The 23415-nt window shown below is 41.4% G+C and overlaps 1 protein-coding gene and 1 long non-coding RNA gene across 10 annotated transcripts in view; one reads left to right on the top strand and one right to left on the bottom strand.

Moving 5' to 3' along the window:
* Nucleotides 1-1459: 1459 nt before the first annotated feature.
* LOC308459541 lies at nt 1460-7209 on the top strand. The gene is made up of 2 exons (XR_013978103.1): nt 1460-5353; nt 5398-7209. It is a non-coding gene; the product is annotated as an uncharacterized lncRNA (long non-coding RNA).
* Nucleotides 7210-7997: 788 nt separating this feature from the next.
* OSBPL3 (oxysterol binding protein like 3) overlaps nt 7998-23415 on the bottom strand; it is a 104728-nt gene continuing 89310 nt past the window's right edge. For all 9 annotated transcript variants that reach the window (XM_080974651.1, XM_080974649.1, XM_080974654.1 and 6 more), the window contains 11 exons: nt 21512-21646; nt 20895-20988; nt 18796-19046; nt 17373-17510; nt 16204-16267; nt 13912-13990; nt 12474-12618; nt 12106-12250; nt 11387-11513; nt 10888-11010; nt 7998-9085 (listed from right to left, as the gene is read on the bottom strand). In XM_080974651.1, the coding sequence (XP_080830777.1) occupies nt 8989-9085; nt 10888-11010; nt 11387-11513; nt 12106-12250; nt 12474-12618; nt 13912-13990; nt 16204-16267; nt 17373-17510; nt 18796-19046; nt 20895-20988; nt 21512-21646 (1398 nt within the window). In that variant the 3' untranslated portion in view covers nt 7998-8988. The remainder of the gene's footprint in view (nt 9086-10887; nt 11011-11386; nt 11514-12105; nt 12251-12473; nt 12619-13911; nt 13991-16203; nt 16268-17372; nt 17511-18795; nt 19047-20894; nt 20989-21511; nt 21647-23415) is intronic.

A 23415-nucleotide genomic window follows, 5' to 3' on the forward strand; every position in this document is an offset into this window, starting at 1 on the left:
ATAACCCAAAGATGCATTTTAAATAAAAGGACACATTCTACTCATGTAAAAACACGCTGATTCCCAGACCATCCACAGGCCGGATTTAGAAGGCGATTGGGCCGGATCCGGCCCCCGGGCCTTAGGTTGCCTACCCATGCCTTAGATGAGCCATATGGGGTGTTTTAAGTGTTCTGGGCTGGGGTGTTGCTTGTTCTTCCTCTATTTCACTGATCTGAACTCTATTATTCAGTGCCGTAGTGTACAATTTAGGTGATGAGCCTGCTGGATAGGATGTCTATGTAAGTGATATAGGCATACTTAACATGGTCCTTATAAAAACTAGAATAAGATATGGCTGTTATAAAAACTACAAGAAAATGTACATGTAATTCTTTGAACACTGTCAAAGGGTTAAATAAATGGCAGATATTTTATTACCCTACAGTTTTGAAATGAATAGGGAGAAATACAGTAGCATGATCTCTCAACTTTATTTTGGGATATGGCAGCATGTCAAAGTTGCTGCCAAGCTGACAGCAGAGCAAGCAAAATAGCAAACTTGTACTCTGTCCACTAGCAATAAGTTCACCATCTTTTGTTGCTTTAAACCCAGAGGTTCTCATAAAACAAAACACGCACACACATAAAAGAGGAAGGTTGTTTCTGGTAGCACCTTAATCATTGTTTTTAAAGCTCATTTCCAGTTCATGTCATTTTTACATCATACAGATAAAACCAATAACACACAAAAAAGTTTCAGGATGCAGTAAACACCTCTGAGCTGCAGGTCACATGAAGAGGCATCACTGACCATCCTTGTGTGCTTCAAATTGCCCACTTTGGCAATTTGGGAGACTGGCATAGGGGAAAGTTGTTGCACAGTAAACTATTGGTAAAGGAGGAAGGTGGGGCAATGGAGGATGTAGGGAGTGGCTAAATGTAATCCTGAAGACATTTTTTTATATCACTGAGGCAATTTTCTTGGTGCTGGCACCGCAATACTTTGTCCAGCAAGAGCTGTGCCATGTGATCTTTGGCTCAATACGGTCAACCCTTCAGGCACAAACAGAATTCCAGATCACCACAGGAAGCACAGAAGATGGACAGAGATGAGAGAAGCACATTTTTGCATGCAGCGTGAAAATTTGGTGTGGCAGCCTGGCCAGTTTGTAATGGTTTCCATCTGTCAAGGAGCCTACTAGGTGCCATCTTAGGTAAGTGGTGGTGAACCTTTTAGAGACTGAGTGCCCAAACTGCAACCCAAAACCCACTTATTTATCACAAAGTGCCAACATGGCAATTTATGCTCTATGTCCAAGACTAAGAATTTGGGGACTCAAATTTTAGAGAATGGGGGGAGATGGCCCAGAGTTGTTGAGCTTTTTTGGGGGGGAAGATTGCCCAAAGTTGTTGGGCTTTTTTGGGGGGGGGGGATGGCACAGCGTTCTGCAGTTTTTTTTTTAAGGGAAGAATACAGAAAATCACCTCTTAGAAACGCTGAAATCCCTCACGTCAACACAGCCAGCATGCGCCTGCCCATTCACCAACAGCAGATCGCCAGCTGATTGGCGGGTGTGCAACTCCTCCCAATGCCGCTGCGGTTGAAGCATTTCCGGCTCACAGAAGTGGGGGGCACGCAACATCCACCAATGACCCTGTGGCCGGAACACACTCTAGGGAGCGTTTCCCACCAGCACTGGTGGGGGGGGGGAGCGGCTGGTCACTTTGTCTGCTGGGGCGATGGCACACATGCCCACAGATGGCTCTGAGTGCCCACTCTGGCACGATTGCCATAGGTTCACCACCACTGTCTTAGGTTGATCTATTTGTTCTGGATTATGGAGACTGGGAACACTGAGCAGACCAGAAGCTCCATTAATAGCAGTCTATTTCCCCAGAGTTGCTTATCTAAGGAATAAAACGAACAGAAGTGTCTCATTTGAAGGGCCTGCTTACCTGGGCCTGCAGACTGAGCAAGTTCTAGTGTGCGTCATATTCGGGGTTTCTTTCCAACTTAATTAAGCCTGTGTGCATTCTTACACTCCATGAAATCTGTATTTTTTTCTGATCTGTGCTGTGGCATGGGATTTCTATGGCATGTTCTTTCATTCGCCTCATTAATCTGGAGAGCGCGCAGATGTTACAGCAAACCGTTGAGGATTTTTGCCTGGCAAAATGTACAATGGTGATATCCTGGGGCGAGTATAAATATGACGCATCAGGCTTCCAACTGTCTACTTGGAAGGCAGACTGCAATGGAATTTTGAAAACAGCAACACAAAACACCAGGATGTGTGATGGTATTTGAGATGTAAAATTTATTAACATCTAACTAAACTAGTTACAGGGGATCAAATACATAATATGTTACACAGTAAGATGAGCCAGAACTTTTATAGCAAGTTCATGGTATAAAAAGAAAAAACAAAGAAAACTGGAAGACAATAATATTGCAACAGTGAAAACACCCATTGTATAATGATACAGTCCATCAGCAGGTTAAAGTAAGTACCTTCCCAATCCAAATGAGATTATCATTTGAACAATGAAATATTTGTAGCAATCAAGCGTTCATGTGAAGTAGAGTAACCTCTGAACAGTAACTTGAAAACCAAAATGTTAAAGGATCATCCTGATTCTGAAATGATAACAATTTCACCCAGTTTCTACTGAAGGAGGCCAGGATTGTTGTTGGTTTTTGTGTGTGTTTTTTTTTGCAAGGAGTCTAACAAGATCGTGTGAAAAAAATCAAAACAATATTAAAGAATTTGGAAATATATTAATGTGGCAGCTAAATAGGGAGAAAAGTAGAGAAGAGTGATAGCTTTATTGTCCTTAGATTTAGGTGAAAAAATAGTTGCTTTAAGTAAAAAAAGATATGCAGTAACACTGATTATGTTTTATTGACAAGAGAAAGCTAGCTTATTTTCCTTCTTTATTTCCCAAAGACCTTCAGTATGGAGAGAGACCATCCAATCCACCTTCTTCACAGCACCCTAAACTGTTATTTTTCTCCTTCCAACTACTTCAGACGGTTTAGAGAATACAAGAAATTCCCTTATATATTTTTCCCAAACAAAAACAACTTTCACTGTTCTGTATATTTATGTATTATAGGGTAACAGAGAACAGAAAAAAATGTAGACCAGTAGAAAAAGCAGCTAATTTTACTCATCCAATATATCAAATCTGCACCAGCCCCAAACTGAGGAGATTCTGTGCTTGGTACATTTGAACCAAGCATAGAATGAACATGACAAAATAATGACAAAGGTGGAACAATTTAATTCAAAAATAAGAGTTGGGATAGATGGATACATGATTGCACCCCACCTGATTGTAGCCATGGTCAGTTAGCATACCCTAGACAAGGTTACCAATGATATGGTCTTATCCTGGCGCTAGGGTGCCCTATTTCTCAAAAGGGAACCCTCTATTTGAAGGACTGTCAGATTCAAGTCTGGTTTATAGATTTAGGAACCACAAGAAGGGAGAGCAGAGAAGACCTTGAAGTTGCTCATCAACGATTACGGTAATACCTGGACAGCAGGATAGCTCACCCAGTCACAGTCTTCTCCACTATAAGATGTACTGACTTTCTAATTAAATTAAATTATAGTACTTATTTCTAAATTTGCATAACTAAATCTGTATCATCTTTAAACTCGTTCCTTTAGTGATGCAATGCAATGGTGGTTCTGCCCGGAGCAAGCTAGAGTAATTCTGACCCTGGATAGTTGCTTCAACTTGTCCTGCCCCAGCAAACATTTTGCAGAGAAAGTTCCTTTGGACCCAACCTCATATACTTATTGGCTCCTTCCTTGATGTCCTTCCACTGGCAGGTGAAAACTGTTTTATTCCTCCAGTTGCTTTGGGAATTTACTGCATATAAGGAAACGGCTCTCAATAGTGTGATGTACTGTGTCCCCTCCTCCCACTGCCTGCATTTTAATGGATACAGTTTCAACATAGTTTAACTGCTTTTTAACCATAACCTTTAATATGTTTTTAGCTATATGTGTGCTTCATTTGTATTTAATTTTTGTGATTCCCAGTTATGGGAGAAAGGTGGGATATATATAGTGCTAATAATAATAATAATAATAATAATAATAATAATAATGGTATCTAGATGTATGTTTAATTGATAAGATACTAAGGGTGCTTCCAGATGGTAGTTTGTGGTATCAAAAACAGAAAAGAACTCAATAAAAAAACAACCTTAGCACCCTAATAGAATAGTCTGAAGCTTCCACCACTGGTTTGGTGCTTCATTGCTTCTTAAATTGTGGTGCCCAGAATCGGACACAGTGTTCCAGGTGTGGTCTGACCACAGCAGAAGAGAGTGCTGCTAATACTTTCCTTGATCTGCTGTTCCTCCTGCGCCAATGCTGCAAATCAGTGTGGAGCAGCTGAAACCAGCAAGGAAACAGACAGCCCTGCCAGTGCCAGAGTGCAGTTGTCAGGTACCTGACAGAAACCTTCCACTTGTAAGTGCCCTCAAATAATATCAGATATGTATAGAATGAGTTGGTATGGATATTCAGCCAGGTCCCAGCAATTGCTGAAGCAATTGCCTTTCCTCTTTCGTGGCACGTAAATCATGCAGGTTTACACCTAATTACACCTTTAGAGTGAATTACAGTAATCAAATTGTTTAGGTGGTGATTGCAGGTAATAATATGAACATGCAAAATTTCAGTGGAGTGGGACCAGTCCAATTACATAACTGGATCCGAAGGGCTAAGACAACACAAAGTGATGTGTGCATGCCCTTGCACCACACTTGAGTATCCTCCCCCAAATATTGGAAAATCAGGCTGCCTAATATCCAGAATTACGTACTATGGTGGTGGTGATCATTGGCATATTTACCAGCCACGTTTTGCTCTAGTGAGGTGGGCTGGTAATTCCTTTTACCATATGCATATACTCCGGAGAATAAGAGGTGATCAGGCTGGAAATATTTAAAAGATCACAAAAATACGTGATTAAACCCTTAATTTCAATTGCTGCATTCATGGGCTCGGCTCTCCCTTGAAAAAGAAAAGCTATGGGTTTTGCAGAAGATTGGATGATGTGTGTGTAAAAGGTGAAATTACGGCCCTGTGCCAATGTGATAAAGGTCAGATGAAATGATGCTAAGCTATCTGTCATAAGTGATGCAATGTGTGTGATGAACTGGCCATATGCCTGTTTCATCATGCATCCAGTTCCCCATTCTATATATGTGAAATCGAGAAAACAGCGAAATGAACATGGTAACCCACAGGGTTTGCAAATCTTTCTTTTTAAAAACCAAAACAAAATCTAGCAAACAAAAATAGAAGCAATGCACAGAGCAATGCTCCTTTTCGAATTGGAGCCTAGAGTTCTATCCCAGCATTAACTGACTAATGCATGCATTACGGTAAGCTCTTGGCTCATGAACAATGATTGCATCTGTTTCTTTAAAAGCTGCATTAAATGTTTTGGTTTTTTTTTTAACTGCATTTCAACTGTACAAAGCAATAAAAGACAAAAGGAAACAAGTGTTTCCAAGGACAGCAGCAGCTAAGCATCCAAAGCAGTAACATTTCTGAAAGTGCAAGGCAAAATTAAATACCTAAATATTAACTGACTGTAAGCACGGAATATGATTTATGCCAGAGATGATATACAAATAAATGGATTGTAAATGAAAGAGTGAACCTGTCCAAAAATGGAACAAACTTTGTCTGGAAAATAATTACATTTTTTAAGAAGGAATTGTCCCAAAGAAAATTACAAGTTACAAGAAATCTCAATTAGTGCAAAAAATATATAATGTGTGATATTGTCAAATAGTGAGACACTGCAAGTAAATTGCTATGCGGATGGAAGGGTGTGGGGAAGAAAAGTTAGAATAACTGTCATTGCTTTATATGAATGAAAAACTAGGTATGTTATCTCCATATTGATCTAGGGTCCCAAATTCACATTGGGACTCTAGTATAGGAGGAGGGGCATTACCGGTTACCAGATGTCCCCGTTTCCCGGGGAAAGTCCCCGGATTTATAAATCAGTCCCCTGACAAAATCAATCTATTTAGTAGGGAGTTGAAAAGTGTCCCCAGATTCATTGATAAAAATCTGGTAACCTTATTTACCTTGTTCTCCATAATCCTAATCTGAACTGCCCACACCAGCACCTTGCCTATAAAAAAAGAGCTTCCATTGAGATGAATGAGAACATTTTTTTCTTATGCACATCGCTGGTGTGGACCGCCCAGATCCTAACCAGGACTGTAGCAGGGGGCAACGGCTTGAACCCTCCATGCTAAGGTCCCAGCTCAGAGCCTGCACCCCACACTACCAATTTGTATAAAAAAACAACAACACCATTGCAGTTAAGGGCACAAATACGGGGCCAACATAGTGCCTAGTTAGACCCTGAGTGTTTAATGAGGCAGCAAGCAATTGTTGTGCTGAGTGATAGACATGATACTATTGTAATGGATAATCTTATAAATAAATAAACGGAGAAGTTATTAACTGATGTCTGAGGGGTCCCCCCCCTCCTTCAGATGGAAAGTTTATAAAGTTTTGCTAAAATTTGGTTTCCCTTGAAACTGCTTAGGCATATATAAATGGGAGAGTCCAGAAGGTCATTAACGTTTTCTATTTTGCCACTCCATCAATGTGCATCTGCAGAACAAACTGGTTAACTATGTTAGCTTTGGTTTTGTATGGTGGTGTGCTTGTGCCGTTGCGAACGCTCGTCCTCATGCATCTTGTGTCTAGCTAAATTAGTTGTGATCTAGTTGTGCACTATACAGTATGCAGGAAAAAACCTGCCTGAATCTGTTCGCTTATTAGAAGGAGCAGCTCTAAACCAGGTGGGACAAAATGCTTGTATGGAGCTGCTCCCTTTGCCATAAGTGATTTGGGGCAGCTCACGCAGGGAAAAGCTCCGTAAGCATATTCAAATTGATGTATTTTACTTCTGTTCACAGCACTTGGATGCAAGACATGTACTACATACTAAGATGAAGAAAGAATGCTTTACTAATTTACAGAAAGTACCATTCAACACTGTAATCCAGGACCACTCTCCCATCAGTTTGTAGGCAATGGACCTGAAAGCTTATAGAAGTATGTGTTTCAGACTCTAATTTTCTGCACACACGTTTCCTGTTTAGCATGATATTATATTAAAACTGTGATTTAACAAAAGAAAAACAAACAAGACTGCCACCTACATTCCAAAGTGCTGTTTTGTCTACTTTGGATTCCTTCGTCAACATGCTAAAGATGCTCATGAAGATATTAGAATACATAGAGAGGATATAGGAAAAACATAACCATTTTAGTGCAAGACAAATATTTACCTTAAAACACTAAACAGGTAAAGGAAGATCATATATTCCATACATTGTATCTAAGGCAGATGGTTTTTTTTTTTAAATAATACAAGATAATAAATGTGCTGCTCAGAAGAGGTAGAAAATACCGAAATCTTATTTCAGAAAACACCTGTCTCTTAACCACAATTAGCTACTTTGCAAATAGTTAAAAAGGAGGGCTTTTTAAAAAATTGTCTAGCAGGATCTTTTTATTAAAAACAAACCAGAATAGTGAAATAAAGAGTCCATGCTCTGTAAAGATATTGCCAGCCCCAAAGAAAACCGTGTTTCTTTTCCATTTGGTCATTTTTTTTTACCCACAAGCTCTGTTTAGGAGTACCACTAAATTGCATTTAACCAAATGGTACTTTCGAGGATAAGGTAGCTGCTCGCAACTAACAGCTTTTCTATTGGATTTTAATACGAATTAAAAGTTCAGTCTACACAGCATGATTCATATACGCCAACTGTACAAATCTGGGACACGTTCCACTTGGAACTTCCACTGTGCGAGCCCTGCTGAAGTCTGCGGTGGTCCAGCTTCCGTAAAGGTCAACAAGGCATAAGAGAAGTTCCTAGGTGTCCGTGTCCTTTTGCTTGCTTGTAAGGCAGTAGAACCATCAATGCTACTACCGCTTAGTACTACTTTCTTGGAATAGGTTAGCTAATGGAGTAAAAAGAACAGGAGCGATCCAGACCGCCAGCAGGCTGCAACGGAAGGGCTACTAAACAGAGCAGTGAAGACCGACCGCTGCATCCCAGAGCCCAATGGCAGCTAGGGTAGGGTCAACAACCATTTTGCTTCCTTATTATACCAGCTCCAGGCTGGTACAGCAGAGAGGCCCAGATTGGGCCCGTTTCCACAAGTAACTGGTGGCTGGACTGGCTGAGGATCCAAGTGATCCTTAGCTTACGTAGCTCTGCTCCCGATTTGGGGATATATAGCAGCTACTGCCAGCAGGGATTCCACAGGAGTGCCTTCTGCTCATCTACAGTTGAGGTGGGTGCAGCTAGCCGCTCCATGGTAGCAGTGCCCAGCACAGCTAGGCAGAACTGGGTGAAGAAACATCTCCATCTCATCCAACCCGATTGGTGGTATTATGCATTGCTCTGCCCATGTGCTCAAAAACAAAGCAAATCCAAACCACACAAAAAAGATTCCAAAAAGATCAGTAACTGAGATGGAATCTCAGGCAAGAGACAGAAACACATTCACTCCGGCTTTGGTTAGCTTACTGACATCTTGGGGGGTGGAATCAGCTGCCTCCATTCAGTTACTGTAGTGCGGCTGAAGGTTCCTGGCCAATACTGTTTATCACAGAACTCAATAAGGCATTAAATCTGAACTTGCATTATCCTTTGGAAAAAATAGTGTTAAAGCTTCTCTCCTCCCCACCCCCCCTTTCAGAGATAACATTCAACAATCATTTATTAAATATATATGTCAAGAAAATTAGAGTTTTTTGTACATTCAAATAAATCATGGTTACTATCAAAATAGCAAAAGACAAACAGAATAACGCAAATGTGTCAAAAATCTAAATCAAGCAGGAGTCTAGAAGGTTATGGTGATACGCAGCATTTCCATTCTTATAATCAGAGAAACAGCAGCTATAATGTCCTTTTCGTTTGTTTTTGTTTTTTCACCATAAGACAGCATTATCCACCTTGGAAAAGCCAGGGTTTTTTCTAAGTTCTAGATAAGTTCCATTGCTGACCCAGGAGTCATCTTCAGATTTCCTGTCAAACAATCAACAGAGCTTTTTTTATTTTCCTGTGAAACATGCATGTTCTATGCCACTCAGTGTGGCATTCATATTCCTCCCACACCCCATTTAATCCTCAGAACCACCCTGCAAAGTAAGACTAGACATCTAACCAGCTTCAGGTTGAGTGAGGATTTTAACTGACATTTCCCTGGTCTGAGTCTGACATTTCACACACTCAGCAGTGGCTAATGATGAATAATTATGCTTCTCTAAAAGTGGTAGCAGTTGGCAGATCAAGCTATATTGGCAAAACTGAACTCCTAGGCACAGCTGCCACCGGAGATTTCAGAAGCATGGGAACCGGCTGCAAGTGTAACCCTATCCAGAGCAAGAGAACCATCCACTTCCAGATCAATTGGACCTTTCATACTGCACACCTTTGCCACATCTGCTTCAGTTTATTAATCTCACTGGATCCCACACTATATCTCAAATACATTTAAGACATACAATGCTTCACCTGGAATACTGAAATTAGGTATGGGTTTGTATATGCTGATAAGGTCAAGGTAAAGGGACCCATGACCATTAGGTTCAGTCATGACTGACTCTGGGGTTGCGGCGCTCATCTTGTTTTACTGGCCAAGGGAGCCGGCGTATAGCTTCCGGGTCATGTGGCCAGCATGACTAAGCCGCTTCTGGCGAACCAGAGCAGCGCACGGAAACACCGTTTACCTTCCCGCCGAAGCAGTACCTATTTATCTACTTGCACTTTGAGTTGCTTTTGAACTGCTAGGTTGGCAGGAGCACGGGCTGAGCAACGGGAGCTCACCCCGTCTCAGGGATTTGAACAGCCGACCTTCTGATCGGCGAGTCCTAGGCTCTGTGGTTTAAACCACAACGCCACCCGCGTCCATATGCTGATGATACTTTGTCCCAAATCCTTTTCCCCAGAGGTTTCATGTAGATACTGAAAAGCACAGGGGATAAAACTGAATCTTGTGGCACACCACAGAATAAACCTCATGAGGTGGAACAGTAATCCCCTATGATCACCTTCTGATAGCTAGAACTGAAACCACCATCACAGTACAGTGGTACATCCGAATCCATTCCAGAAGTCTGTTCTGGAAGTCCGTTCGACTTCCAAAACGTTCGGAAACCAAGGCGCGGCTTCCGATTGGCTGCAGGAAGCTCCTGCAGCCAATCAAAAGCTGCGGAAGTTGCACCCGACTTCAGGTTCCAAAGAACGTTTGCAAACCGGAACACTCACTTCCGGGCTTGCGGTGTTTGGGAGCCAAAATGTTCAACTTGCAAGGCATTTGGGATCCAAGGTACAACTGTATGCCAACTTCCAAACTAGCTAGGCAACTCAAAAATGCTATCCTGTGTGGCAGTGATGAGGAACCAACGTTTCTGGAGGAAAAATCCATGAGTAGGATATTGGGAGCTGTGTCCTGAACCTTGAGCTGTTATTCAACTCCATCTCCAATCAGCTTCAGCCAACATGGCCAAGGGTCATGAACGACTGGAGTTGTAGTCCAACAACATCTAGAGAGCCACAGGATTTCCCATTTATTCCTTGGTTCCTCACTTCTCCCAACATGTTTCTGAGTTAGCTTCCAGCCACCCCACTGCAAGAAAACAATTTCTTTGGTTTTCCTAGCCCATTGTTTTAGTCACAAGACGTAAATAAAATTATGGCTTTAGCAATTAGGTAAGTATTCTGAGAAATGAACTATGAAGCGGGATCTTGTGAATCACTTTCTGTGCCACTCTGCTAACATATTTGCAGACATTTCAGCAAAGAAATCTGCTATGTTAAAAAAGTACCTGAAAAATCTAGGCTGATGCTCCATATTGTTTTCTTCTAGAACTTTCCGCCGCTCTCTCTGTAGCTGCTCAATCCTTTGTTTTTGCATTTCTGCTCCTTCAATATTCCCTTCCTCTAGGAGCCTGCCATAAGCAACGATAAAAGAACAAAGCATTGTTGGCATTTTATTTTGTGGCTCCCTTAGCTTAGTATCTGCAAACCGTGAAGTAGCTAGAGCTTTTAACCAACAACCAGATCATTCCCCCAGGCTACAGATTGGGAAAAACAACCAGTGAACTGATTCCAGAACTCAACAAAAAATGGGAGGGAAGGGACCCTAACATCTCTACTCCCTTTTTGTCTTTCCCAAAAAACTGACCAGTAAGAACTGATTTTCCTTGATGAAGGGCACAACCCATGCACATCCTGCCTCTGAAGGGTACAAGATAATAAGTGCTGCCTCAGTATGTATTCAGCTATAGGAAACTTAATTTTTTTATACAAAAAATAAATAAATACCTTTGGTCTGGTCTAAATCGGGTATCAGTAGATGGTAACAGAGGCCTAGTGAGCGGGTCCAATTCATTTAATTCTAATGCAAACTGTGTGAAACCATACCACTGTTCATAATCTTTTGGCATTGGATCTGCAAATAAAAATGGATTTGATTATTTTCTCCAGCCCAAATCTATTCATAATTTCATGACTTAAGAGCAATGATTACATACATCATATCTGTGGCAACACCCCAGTCTCTGAACTCCCTCCATAGGGATGTTTGTCAGGCAAAATTGGTTATGGTAATTTAGACATCAAGAGGACTTCCTACAAGTTTTTAAAATTAACAACAATGGATGTGTCTCTGTGGTTTTATTCTATGCCACTTTTTTTACCCATTTTTATTTTTGTTTTCCACTCCCGTTTTGTTTTCAACTGCTCTGCTTTGGTTTAAAGATAACCCTTAACCATGGATGTAGTTGAACTATTTGCCATGGTTGAGCATTATCTGCATATGGCCATTGTCTTAAATGTGGCCTATCTAGACAGTCGTTTATAGTGAATTATTATGGATTTATCCATTACAAGACTCCATCCATAGTATATAGCATGGTAAAGAACTAAAGTAAAATGTACTGAAACTTAAGATTGTGGCAGGTGGCAGTCAATAGATGAGCATAGGTAGGGAGTGCAAATGCTTTATATGTGTATAAAAATAAAATGGTTGATTGGTCACTAACTTGCTCTCCAGATGCACTTTGGCGAAGATGGTGTTTCGCAGTATATATTCTCATGCCATTTCCCAAAAATGCGATGCACTACTTTCCCATTTTTGTCCAAAACATTTCCTTCAATCTCATGTACATTGTGATTCCAGTATTTTGTCTGGAGATAAAATGAGCAAAACCAAAATCACTTCAAAAGATCAGGAAAAAATTGTGAATTAGGTTGCTCCTATAGATATGCCAAGAAATGACTATGTCAGCTTACAACCTCAGGATATGATTCAACATCCTCATTGCCCAGGAAATTCTGCTAGTAAACTTACTGACTTTTTAAATGAAAGGGCACAGGCTCTTGAGAACATCCAATGTAATTTTAATATTACCTTTACAAAAGTAAGTTTGCAGAGACAGCTGTGGTCATTCAGATTCTTGATTATGATCTCCCCGTAGTGTTCTATCCACCGCTGTCCACTTAATATATTATGAATGCAAGATGTCACCTTATTCCATTCATAATGGTCGTTATAGCTAGAAGAAAACAGAGGACTGTGATTTCATGTTGTAATAAAGTATTAGTTAACAAAATCAATGGTTTTACTTAAAACGTTCATCTCAAACACCCTGAATATCCAATTTTGATTCCTTTCAAGAAAAGCAGAGACAAAGCAAAGGGAGAAAATATCTCACCGAGATAGAAAACTTGCACTTGGGGATAGCAAATTTACCGGTATTTATCTTATTTAGCAAAATTTATATACCACTTGATTCTAAGAAAACCTGGTTTGCAAAAACATAAAACATTAAATTTCTCAATAAAAACAGAATAGGTATTTTTAAAAATCCAAAAGATTAATAAAATCAACAGATGCTAAGAGAGGTAAAATATGTGGCTCTGAATTGCCTTTTGAAGCATCTGAATTTTATTGTATTCCTGGAGGAATCCTCCTTAGAATTGACTCATGCTTGTGTCAGTGCAGGAGCACAGGGAATGGCAGTGCAAGTGGGCAGTGGGGTTATGATGAAGGTCACAACGTGTTCGCGTGTTGGGGGTTGTGGTATGTGCTGCCCACAACAGTTTCTTAGATTTCCAATTGTGCACATGGTTAGCGACTGCACCTCCTAATCATTACAGCACACTGCCATACACATAAAGGAATAGGCATGAAAGGAATAGGCATTGAACATGGCATCCACACGGTGGCGCTCTCAGCAAATATTGGGAGTGCTAGCAGAATTTCCCCTTCGGAACTCAACTGCATACACAACCCCTTATTTTGCATGTAGTTGCTGCCATAAGCTTTGACAACTTTTCAACAGCTGCACAGATCTTCACCATACCAATGAGAAATGGCCTTCCTCAATAAACCTTAATAAAGTGCATTTATAGTTTTCATCAAAATTGGAAAGAAATATATGATAAGTCTGTTTAAAAAAGGGTGAATGGGTCAATTTGTAGCCATTTTAAAACTGATAAACCTGTTGCAGTCAGATCAGTCTGAATTTGCCACATTCACAAACTTTGATCATGGGATGATAAATTTTAAGCTGTTGGCTCAACAGGTAAAATTTTTATAAGCGACAGAATGTTGAGCCCATAATGGTATGTCCCAGGTTCAGTCCAAAGGTATCCCTAGTTAAAGGAATTTCTGATAGCAGGTGTCTTGTATACATGTTATGCACATAATTCTCTCTCTATGGCATCATATGATTTGCTCGGTTATGGAAAGTGAAAAAATATGGAGATTTTTGTGCTAAAGGAGTTTTGACAACCCCAGAGCTGCAAAACGTGAACTACAGCCCGCATACAATTATAGAACTTACGCTGGCAAAATTACATGTGTTGTACCAACTGGCACGATTTCCATGGATTTCCCCCAGAATTTGTTTTTCCATCTGATATCTGAAATTTTAAAAAATAGATCAATTTAAAAGTCAGTAATAAACTAAGTACATCCTTAACACCAAACCCATATTGCTATTGTTGAGCTGAATTGTTTACTAAGGGTTTTACTTTAAGCCTGAGACCATCAATAAATTGACAAAGGTATCAAACAGTGGCTGTGTTTGAATGTCATGCTAAACCATGGTTTAGCGGTATGTGAGCAATCACACTAAACATGGAGTTCATGGATTCTCTCTTATGCTCCCAGTTACCCATGATGATGACTTTGGAAGCTTTTGTGTTCACTTTTAGTTAACTACAGCTTGGTGCAGCCCTGAAACTGTGGCTGACAATAACAATGGTTACTTTAAACAAGAAGCTTCAGAAACCATGGTTGGAAGTGACCTGTTTGAAATGAATCATAACTAAAGCGAACCACACAGACAACACAAGTGACCATGGTTCAACCAAATCTGAACAAGCCACACTAAAGGAGGATAGAGGAGTACATGAGCCTGAAATTTGCTGCGGCTCATTCACTTTGCACAAAACTATGGCCAGTATACATTCCATTGCTCATTTACAGATTTGCAGTCAGATGTAACTCTATAGTGAAATCTCGTATTTCACTACCGTAACATCACAGCTCCTAAGCTTCAAATGGTGCTGAATATAACCAGGACAAAACTCAGCCTGGTGACTAATAGTTATACTGACTTAAGATGCTTAAAGCAAACATATCGTGATTCCTAAATCATGGCAGTTCGTATAACCACAGCATATTTTGCTAGATGCTTTAATTTTTCCTCTTTGGAGATTGGAACCGGACTCTTGTTTTAGACAATGAAGTCATCTGAAACATTTATGACAAGCAGAGAATACAATACTTCAGTGTCTTGAGTAGTGGAGGTTTCCAGAAGACTTAAGCATAAGCCAGCTGTCCTTGCATTCGTTTCCCTGAGTGCAACCCACTCAGTGCTGCTCAAATGTAAACTCAATAGGGCTTAGTGTGTAGCAGTTTAACTGTGCCCTTGCTTTCAATTCAAATGTTTGGAGAAACGGGCAAGAATTTGTTTTCCTATTGGTTTGTTCAAAAAATGTTGTATTATTACATTGTTTCTGTGTGTTTCTAAAAAGACACACACACACACACACAAAAACCACTTATACAGTGGTACCTCGGGTTAAGTACTTAATTCGTTCCGGAGGTCTGTTCTTAACCTGAAACTGTTCTTAACCTGAAGCACCACTTTAGCTAATGGGGCCTTCTGCTGCCACCGCGCCGCCGGAACACGTTTTCTGTTCTCATCCTGAAACAAAGTTCTTAACCTGAAGCACTATTTCTGGGTTAGTGGAGTCTGTAACCTGAAGCGTATGTAACCCGAGGTACCACTGTATATGCTATTATTGTAGAGTAGTATTGATACCACAGACCAGTTTCAAGTCTATGGTAGCAAGATGATATCAATTGCCTTGTGTGCCCAGCTACAGAGTCCCCTTGCTCTGATGCACTCGACTAGAGAAGGCTAAATGAATGAACACTACAAATGTGATGCTCCTGGCCGACTGCGCTGCTGCAAGCAGGGCCAGCCGAGATAAATAGGTGGGAAGTGGACCTGAGTGAAGCCTGCTTCAGCCAGGTCCGCTCCCCAAGACCTGCCCGCCTGAGATGCCACAGATTGGCCTATTTGAATTGAGGGTCCTCGCGGGAACCCATGGACCCCCGCACCATACGAGGGGACGCATCAACAGCCGCAAAGATGGCGTCGTGCAGCGAGGGGACCCGGGTGGTGCCACAACCACCGCTTACTGGGAAGGCGGTAAGCAGCCATTTCTAAAACAACACCCTCCTCCAAACTGGCTACATCAAGCTGTCTCAATTACAGATGGTTCACTAAATCCTAAGGTCCAAGGATCTTCACCAACCTTATGTCCTCCAGATGTTCTAGGCTACAACTTCCATCAGCCCCAGCCAGCATCGCTGATGGGAGCTACAGCCCAGAACATCTGGAAGACACCATGCTGGTGAAGGCTGGTTGAGGTTAGCCAAGGTTGAGGATACATATGTTTGTTATGTCAGTGTCTATGCTTCCCCATAATGCCTACAAAGAGATGCTTTGGCACAGCCAGCACAACATCTGAAGCTGCCCTAACATCTGCCACTAATGTTTGAGCTTATAGATTTCCTTCATATTCAAGTAAAAACCAGAGAGAATAAGCTAAAAAATTACCTTGCCAAAACACAAAGTTATCAGATTCAGCATGACATGCAGATATAGGTGGGTGGTGACTGACCTAAGAGGAAGGGAAAAGTTACCGTTACAGCTACAGGTTTTTGGTTTTTTTAATGACTTCCATTCCTCTCTCATGAATTATTTTAATAGTTTCATTTTATTTTAAGCACAGCACTGACCACAAGAGGGAGCTTGTGATAGCAAAACCAGCGTTGGATATGGAGAATGAAACATTTTTAAAAAATGTTTTAGAAAAACAACCCAGAAGAGCAGGTGTAAAGCGATTAACACTAATTTGTTAATGAGGACTGTTATTTTTAAAAATAAATAATAAAAACAATAAATGTCGGTATATAAACTGTCTTAAATCAAGTCACTTGCAAAGAAATAAAATCCAAAAAAATTAAATAAATCCAAAAATAAAATAAAATAAAGATGCAGGGAAACACAAATAACAAAAGAAGGCAGTTGAACGTCAAGTTTGGTTTCCGGTCAGAGCTATTGTTAGAGAGTGTTATTTTGTACACGATAAGGATCAGGCCTGAGAAAAAGTGAAGTATTTCCTGTTGAGTAATAATGTGCCCTTTTGAAGTTCATTTCTGTCTCACCTTAGAGAAATATAGTCTCTAGACTGAGAAGTGTTTAATCGGGTTGGAGTGGTTTACGGAAATTTGCTACAGATTTAAATAACGGAAAAGAAACAGTACGATTTCTGAGCTACAAGAAATAGCAACCAAGCTCAGCATAAAGTAACCATACAAGCTAACATAACCATCTATTTATACTGTAGTCATTTAAAATATAATTAATTTTGCTTTTCACTTTAAAGTGGAGCCTGTGCTGTTTTGTATCAAGTTTATGTATAGTTACTGCCAGGAAACTAAGGGATATAATTCACTTGGCATCTGGATACACAGGACAGTGGTAAAAGTAAAATATTTTAGCGAGTGTAAAGAAAACACTAAAGTGCAAGGCACCCACTCTAAAATATATGGATTTGGAGGTGGTTTCTCAAAGTAACCACGCTATTCCACAGCTTTCAACAATCTCAGTTCAAGTTATGTATGCATGCAAAAGTCAACTGAAGCAATTCAGTATAAAATTAACCTCCTGCCACATAATCAGAACTAGCAAATTTTTCAGCCTGGACCACAACAGAAAAGTACCTGTTCAGCAAAAAACTGAAAGCCTTTATCTTCTCGGATACATTCGTAGGTTTCTCCAAGCACAGGATTAAAAGGCTTACTTCCAGCTCTGTAGTAACTGGATGCATAAGCAGACACGGCAAAAGCAGCCACATATACCTACAAACAGAAGACATCATATTATGTTGGTCATTAATAAAGGGGTATGTGTCATGTCTTGCTGCATTTTGATTTTTTAAAAAACTGATTTTTGGGGGGAGGATGTTCTGATCTCACACTGACTGCAGACACCATTTTTTCTCTACTTTGCAATTTTAATATTTGCAGATATGTTTCCTGCAATCTGGAACAATATCTTTAGCATGGGAACATGACTCAGTATTTACAGAATGACACTAAAGTTCCTGAATTGCAATAGACTTTAAGAAGAAAACAAAAATTAAATGGCTGTTTTGAACTAAATTCCATTGCAATGAATAAAACGACTACTGGATTTTTATTATAGTTTCATTCTCATTAAAAGCACAATAAGCATCTCCAGATCAATTCATAGAAATAGCAGAGGTAGACTCCCATGACAAACCATGTCAAAGCTCCATCGAGGGCAGATGGAGTTGTCAGCGTGAATTTTTCTGAATGGCAGCCAGAATGTTTGCTTCATGTACAGAATGAAAGGGGCGCAAAAACAGTTTATTGTGCTTTTCATGGGGGGTCCAGGCACCCTGCAATCATAACACCACCAAATAGCTTCCAGAAGGCAAATACAAAGAAACAGAGGGAGGGGAAGGAGCAGAGGCAGGCACACAGACACAGTCTCAGAATGCTTGGGCAAAGCCCTGGAGAGGAGGTAAAGGACCCCTGACCATTAAGTCCAGTTGCGGATGACTCTGGGGTTGTGGCGTGCATCTTGTTTTACTGGCCGAGGGAGCCGGCGTTTGTCTGCAGACAGCTTCCGGGTCATGTAGCCAGCATGACTAAACCACTTCTGGCGAACCAGAGCAGCGCACAGAAACGCCGTTTACCTTCCTACCGGAGCGGTACCTATTTATCTACTTGCACTTGACATGCTTTCGAACTGCTAGGTGGGCAGGAGCTGGGACCGAGCTCACCCTGTCACGGGGATTCGAACCGCCAGCCTTCCGATCAGTAAGCCCTAGGCTCAGTGGTTTAGACCACAGTGCCACCTGCGGACAAAGAAAACTGTGGGAAGGCAGGAATCTCCAGTCTCTGCAACTGCTTCATAGGGGCAAGACCTACCGAAGAAGAGTTCCTGTGCTCATCTCCTGTTTCTTCTGGTCAAGCGTTAACTCCACTTACTTGGTGTGATTTACTGTTGGCCGGCTTGCTCCTGACAGCTGATGCACGAACCATTATATACCTGTGGACATGCAAAAGAGAACTCACTTTCCTTCTAGAGCTGCCGAGGGACCCAATTTCCTCTTACCATCCTCTCAAACAGGTTGGGCGTACGTGCCGCTTTATCCAACAACTCGCTGTACTCCAATTCCTCGCAGAGGCGCTGCAAAGTGTTCAGCGGTTCGTTCAGCTCCACTGGCATGGCCACCTTGGAGAGGTCTTTCCCGATGTTGTTCCGCAAAATGTTCCAGAGGCTGATGTTACTAGTGTTGGGACAGGGAGCCGGCAGACACGTCCTCCGCTTAGAATGGCATTCCAAGCTGTCGTCGGGAACACTGTCTAGAAGACAGAGGCCAGGATTAAATTTGGCAACATCCCATGGTTAATATCCACACTTTTGCAGTTGTAGCAAAACACAAAGAGGCTTCCTTTCAACACAGTCCTGAAGAGGATGTAGGTTATGGCTTGCCCAAGACCAACCAGCAAAGTTTCATAACTGTGCAGGAATTTGAGACTCCTCAGCCATTGCACCAAATTGGCTCTCTATTCCCCCCATCTGTTTCCCTGAAACTGAATTGCTCCCCATTTTAAGCAAGTGTTTAATTTTGCCTGAATTGGGAAGATCATCTCTGTGTATTGAAGTAGGAAATTAGTTTTTAAATTCCAGCACCAACGATGCGCAACGTGGGACCAGTGCAGCTAATTGCCAGCCCAGAACCATGGAGAAGAATCCCAAAGGTGCCATATGTTTTATCAGCTACACTTTTTTAAAAACAACAACAACACCCTGCCACATTTTAAGCAGGACTTTTTATTCCAGGGAAAGCATATATGTTTGATAGGTATGGACCGTTCTGTTTGTTCTGCCTCCTTTGTGAAGAAAGAGAAAACAACAACCAGTAAATGTAGTGCATAAGAGCCAACTCCTTTTGGCCCCCCACCCATAAAATATTTGAGGGGGCCGGGCCTCCCCAAAGTTGCGTTAGAATTCCTGATCTATGACTGCAGTCATGGGATTTCTGTCTTTCACATGATGGTATGTGTTTTGACTCCACAGAGTGGGAAGTGACGGAAACAGGATGTTTGTATTACTGTGTTCTGTGAAGTGGGACTATTGTCCTTTTTCTCTTTGCTGTCTGATGCTAGAGATAGAGGGAGCTATGTTGCAGTGCTCTGTGTGTGTTTATATGTAAATAAAGTAGATTAGCCAAAATGCTGAGTTGCTGAGGTCTGTCACGCAAGGTGCACAAACTCTGCAGATCCCTAAGTGTGCCGGAGTCAGTTGGCATCGGTTGTTGTGATGTTTGGACTGAAGAAAGCTTATGAAGCTCCCAAATGATCGACCAGGAGGGAGGGAACATGCCAGTCGGGCATGTGTCTCTGCTAGAGTCCTACTCAAGTGTAGGCTGAACTCCTGACAAGTTGATGGGTATTGCCATTAAAATGTTGTGTGTCTGCCAAGCCTTGTGATCCATCATGGGGGGGGAGGCAGGGCTTACCTGCCCCGCCATATTTTATTGCAGTTGGCACCTCTCGATCAAGCGGAAGGGGAAAGAAATATCACTTCAGCAAGAGCACAGCCTGGAATGGAAACACCTGGGCCTTGTGTGACAAAAGTGGGTAACTGCTGCATGCTTACTGGACTAAGGCCTTGGGGCACAATCCATCCCCACTTAAGTGCTGTGCGTTTGGAAGCAATGTCATGGGAGTCAATGGAGCTATGTTCCTCCCCCCACCCTCTTTGACCTTGTGTGCTGCAGCGAATCAGGCCATTACTAGGGATGAAGGATTTGTGTACAGCCTCCAAAGCCTATACAGAGGGGATGGGAAAGGGAGGGCAAGAACCTCTGAGCTCTGTGGTTCTTGTTTTTATTCATATTATGTATTTTGCGCAATTGTATTGTGATTTCATGTTGTGAACCGCCCTGAGACCTGCGGGTATAGGGTGGTATATTATTATTATTATTATTATTATTATTATTATTATTATTATTTCCCTCCATGTCCAGGTGGTTTCTCCTACATGGGGAGAGATCACTGTGTGCCATTTCACTGTTGCAAAAATAATCCTTTAAAAGGAAACACAATCCTGAACGTGTCTGCATCTTCATTTCTGCACTGCAAGTTTCTGGTAAAGAGAAAGCAGAAACCCTCAGGACAGACCGCAAAGAAATTTGTAACTCCTACCGAGGGTTTGCCTTTCATTCTCTATGTCGTTACTTAGGTTGTCTTCGGAGATGTTATCACTCACATCACTTGCGTATGAGTCATCATCAGATACCTGAGGCGGAAGGAAATATGCTTTCATTCTGATTAAAAGGAACATGCAGAACACCACCACAGTATTTGGGAAACTGAAAAAGTGGATAAAAAGAGGCTATGAAGTTTGAAATGGATATTGCAACGACAAAACCCTGCTGTTAGGGACTCTACTTGTGTGTGTCAGGAGCAAAACAAAAGCCTAAATAAACATCCCAATGCTTAATACCCACCCACCCACAAATCTTTGTAACATTTGTCAGACAGACACAGGGCAAATAATATCTGAACATATGTTTTTTTAAAAAACAAAACAAAACAACCTTCATGGTAACATCTATAAGCAGCATTTCCTGCAAGCCCCTCCTCCCCCCTTTTCAAACTGCTTTTTAAACCTAGCAGTGGTAAATAATTGTGTATTCTGAATAGTACATAACATGTCGCTTGCTGCCCTGGGTTTGCAATTAGTGTGCCGAGACGGTAAAGGTCAAACAGCTTTGAAACAAGCGACATGAGACCATTGCTTCCGACGCCGGTGCCCAGACCTCATTTTCTGAAGAGCTGGCAGACAGCAAGACTTCCTGAGCATCAAAAAACTCGGTGAGCGAATCTGTTATAGACAGCCGACTTTCGTTGGAAAGCTGGTGAACTAGACCCCTGTTCTCGTCGTCCGAGTTTTCCTGCAAATGAGAGACGGAAAAGAGCCTTGAGCGAAAGTGTCATTGTTAAGTGCAGAACACAGAGGGAGTTGCCCTGTGTCGACATTGACTGTCAGAGACTCTCAGGGGTCGCATCTCGGACCTTCTGCATTCAAAGTGGATGCCCTACCCTTGAGTTTCAGCCCCAAAGATACCAAAAGCCACATACAATGGTGCCTTGGGTTCTCAAACTTAATCCGTTCTGGAAGTCCGTTCCAAAACCAAAGCGTTCCAACTATGCGCTTTCCCATAGAAAGTAATGCAAAATGGATTAATCTGTCCCAGACTTTTAGAAGCAACCCCTAAAACAGCAATTTAACATGAATTTTACTATCTAACGAGACCACTGATCCATAAAATGAAAGCAATAAACAATGTACTGCAGTCACACAATCAGTCAGTAGCTGAACTGGGTCCCACACAGTCACAAAAACAAAAAGGCAAAATAAATAGCAAAAACAGACAGGCCTCAGTGTAACACTCAAATTGGAAGCGTAACACTCAAAACAGAGCACATTCGGCTTCCGGAAAAAGTTCGCAAACTGGAACACTTACTTCCAGGATTGCAGTGTTTGGGTTCCAAGTTGTTTGAGTACCGAGGCATTTGAGAACCAAGGTACCACTGTACTATTTGCTCAAACAAGCTTCTAGGGTGAGCAGAGGAAGCAAGGCAGCCCCAGCATTCTGCCACACTTCATAGGGTTCCATTTACTTTGTTTAAAAGTGCTGCTTGCTGCTTGTGGGGTCCATTAATGATCTGGCAGAAGACACATTTCCCTATATGTAAAATCAAGCATAATAAAAAGAATGGCGGATGTGAACAGAGTATCCACTGTCACCGCAACCATAGAGAAACATGGATTGGGGATCATTCAGACGGAAATTCCCAGGTGTCAAAAAAAGGTTATTTACGTATGCTACTACTGTGGCCCGTGTTTTGTCAGCCCCAAAACGGAAAACGAGTGAGGTCCCAACTAAAGAAGAACGGCAACTTAAGTTGATGGACTATGCGCAGCTGGCGGACTTAACGTATAGAATAAGAGAACAAGAAGAACATAAGGGAATATTGGAAAATGTTTACTGAATATATGGGGGAAATTGTGTACACCTGAAAACGTTGGCAGTATTAAGATAAATTCAACAGTGTAAATAAGTTTTGAGGGATGTAATAATGGAATATGTAAAATATGCAGGGATTTATGATATGCAGAATGAACCATGGAAAGAGAAGAAGGGAAGTCACTGATATTTGAAGGATGTTTAAATGTGTATTCTAAATTGTAAAACAGAAAATTAAATGAAGATTATCTATCTATCTATGAGAGAAATGCAGAGAAATTGGGAAGGGAAGAGAAACCCCATGTCACCAAACCTCATATGGGAAGAAAAAAAAACAGTGACCAGGAGCCTTGTTACTGAAAAACTGAAGTACAGGCTGCAAAACGGGTAGCTAATCTGTTGCTCTCCAGATGATGTGGGGCTCCAATTCACATCAGTCCCAGCTAGCATTGCCAAAGGCCAGCATCTGGAAAGCTGCACCTTGGATACTCCCTGCAGTAAAAAGAACTGAGGGCAGCATGCACTTTAGAAAGGACACAAGAAGCAAAAGCACAGAAGGATTCAGCAAAATGTCAAATAAAGGCAGGCATTATGTACTTCTTATAATTCTTTTCCGCCCTCACATCTTGTTTTGCACTGCCTGAAAGACAGTTGCTAGAACACTCCTTATCAGTTTGTTCTTCCCCACAATA

The sequence above is a fragment of the Podarcis pityusensis genome, assembly GCF_964106645.2.
Source record: "Podarcis pityusensis genome assembly, chromosome: 12".
NCBI classification, from domain to species: Eukaryota; Metazoa; Chordata; class Lepidosauria; order Squamata; family Lacertidae; genus Podarcis; species Podarcis pityusensis.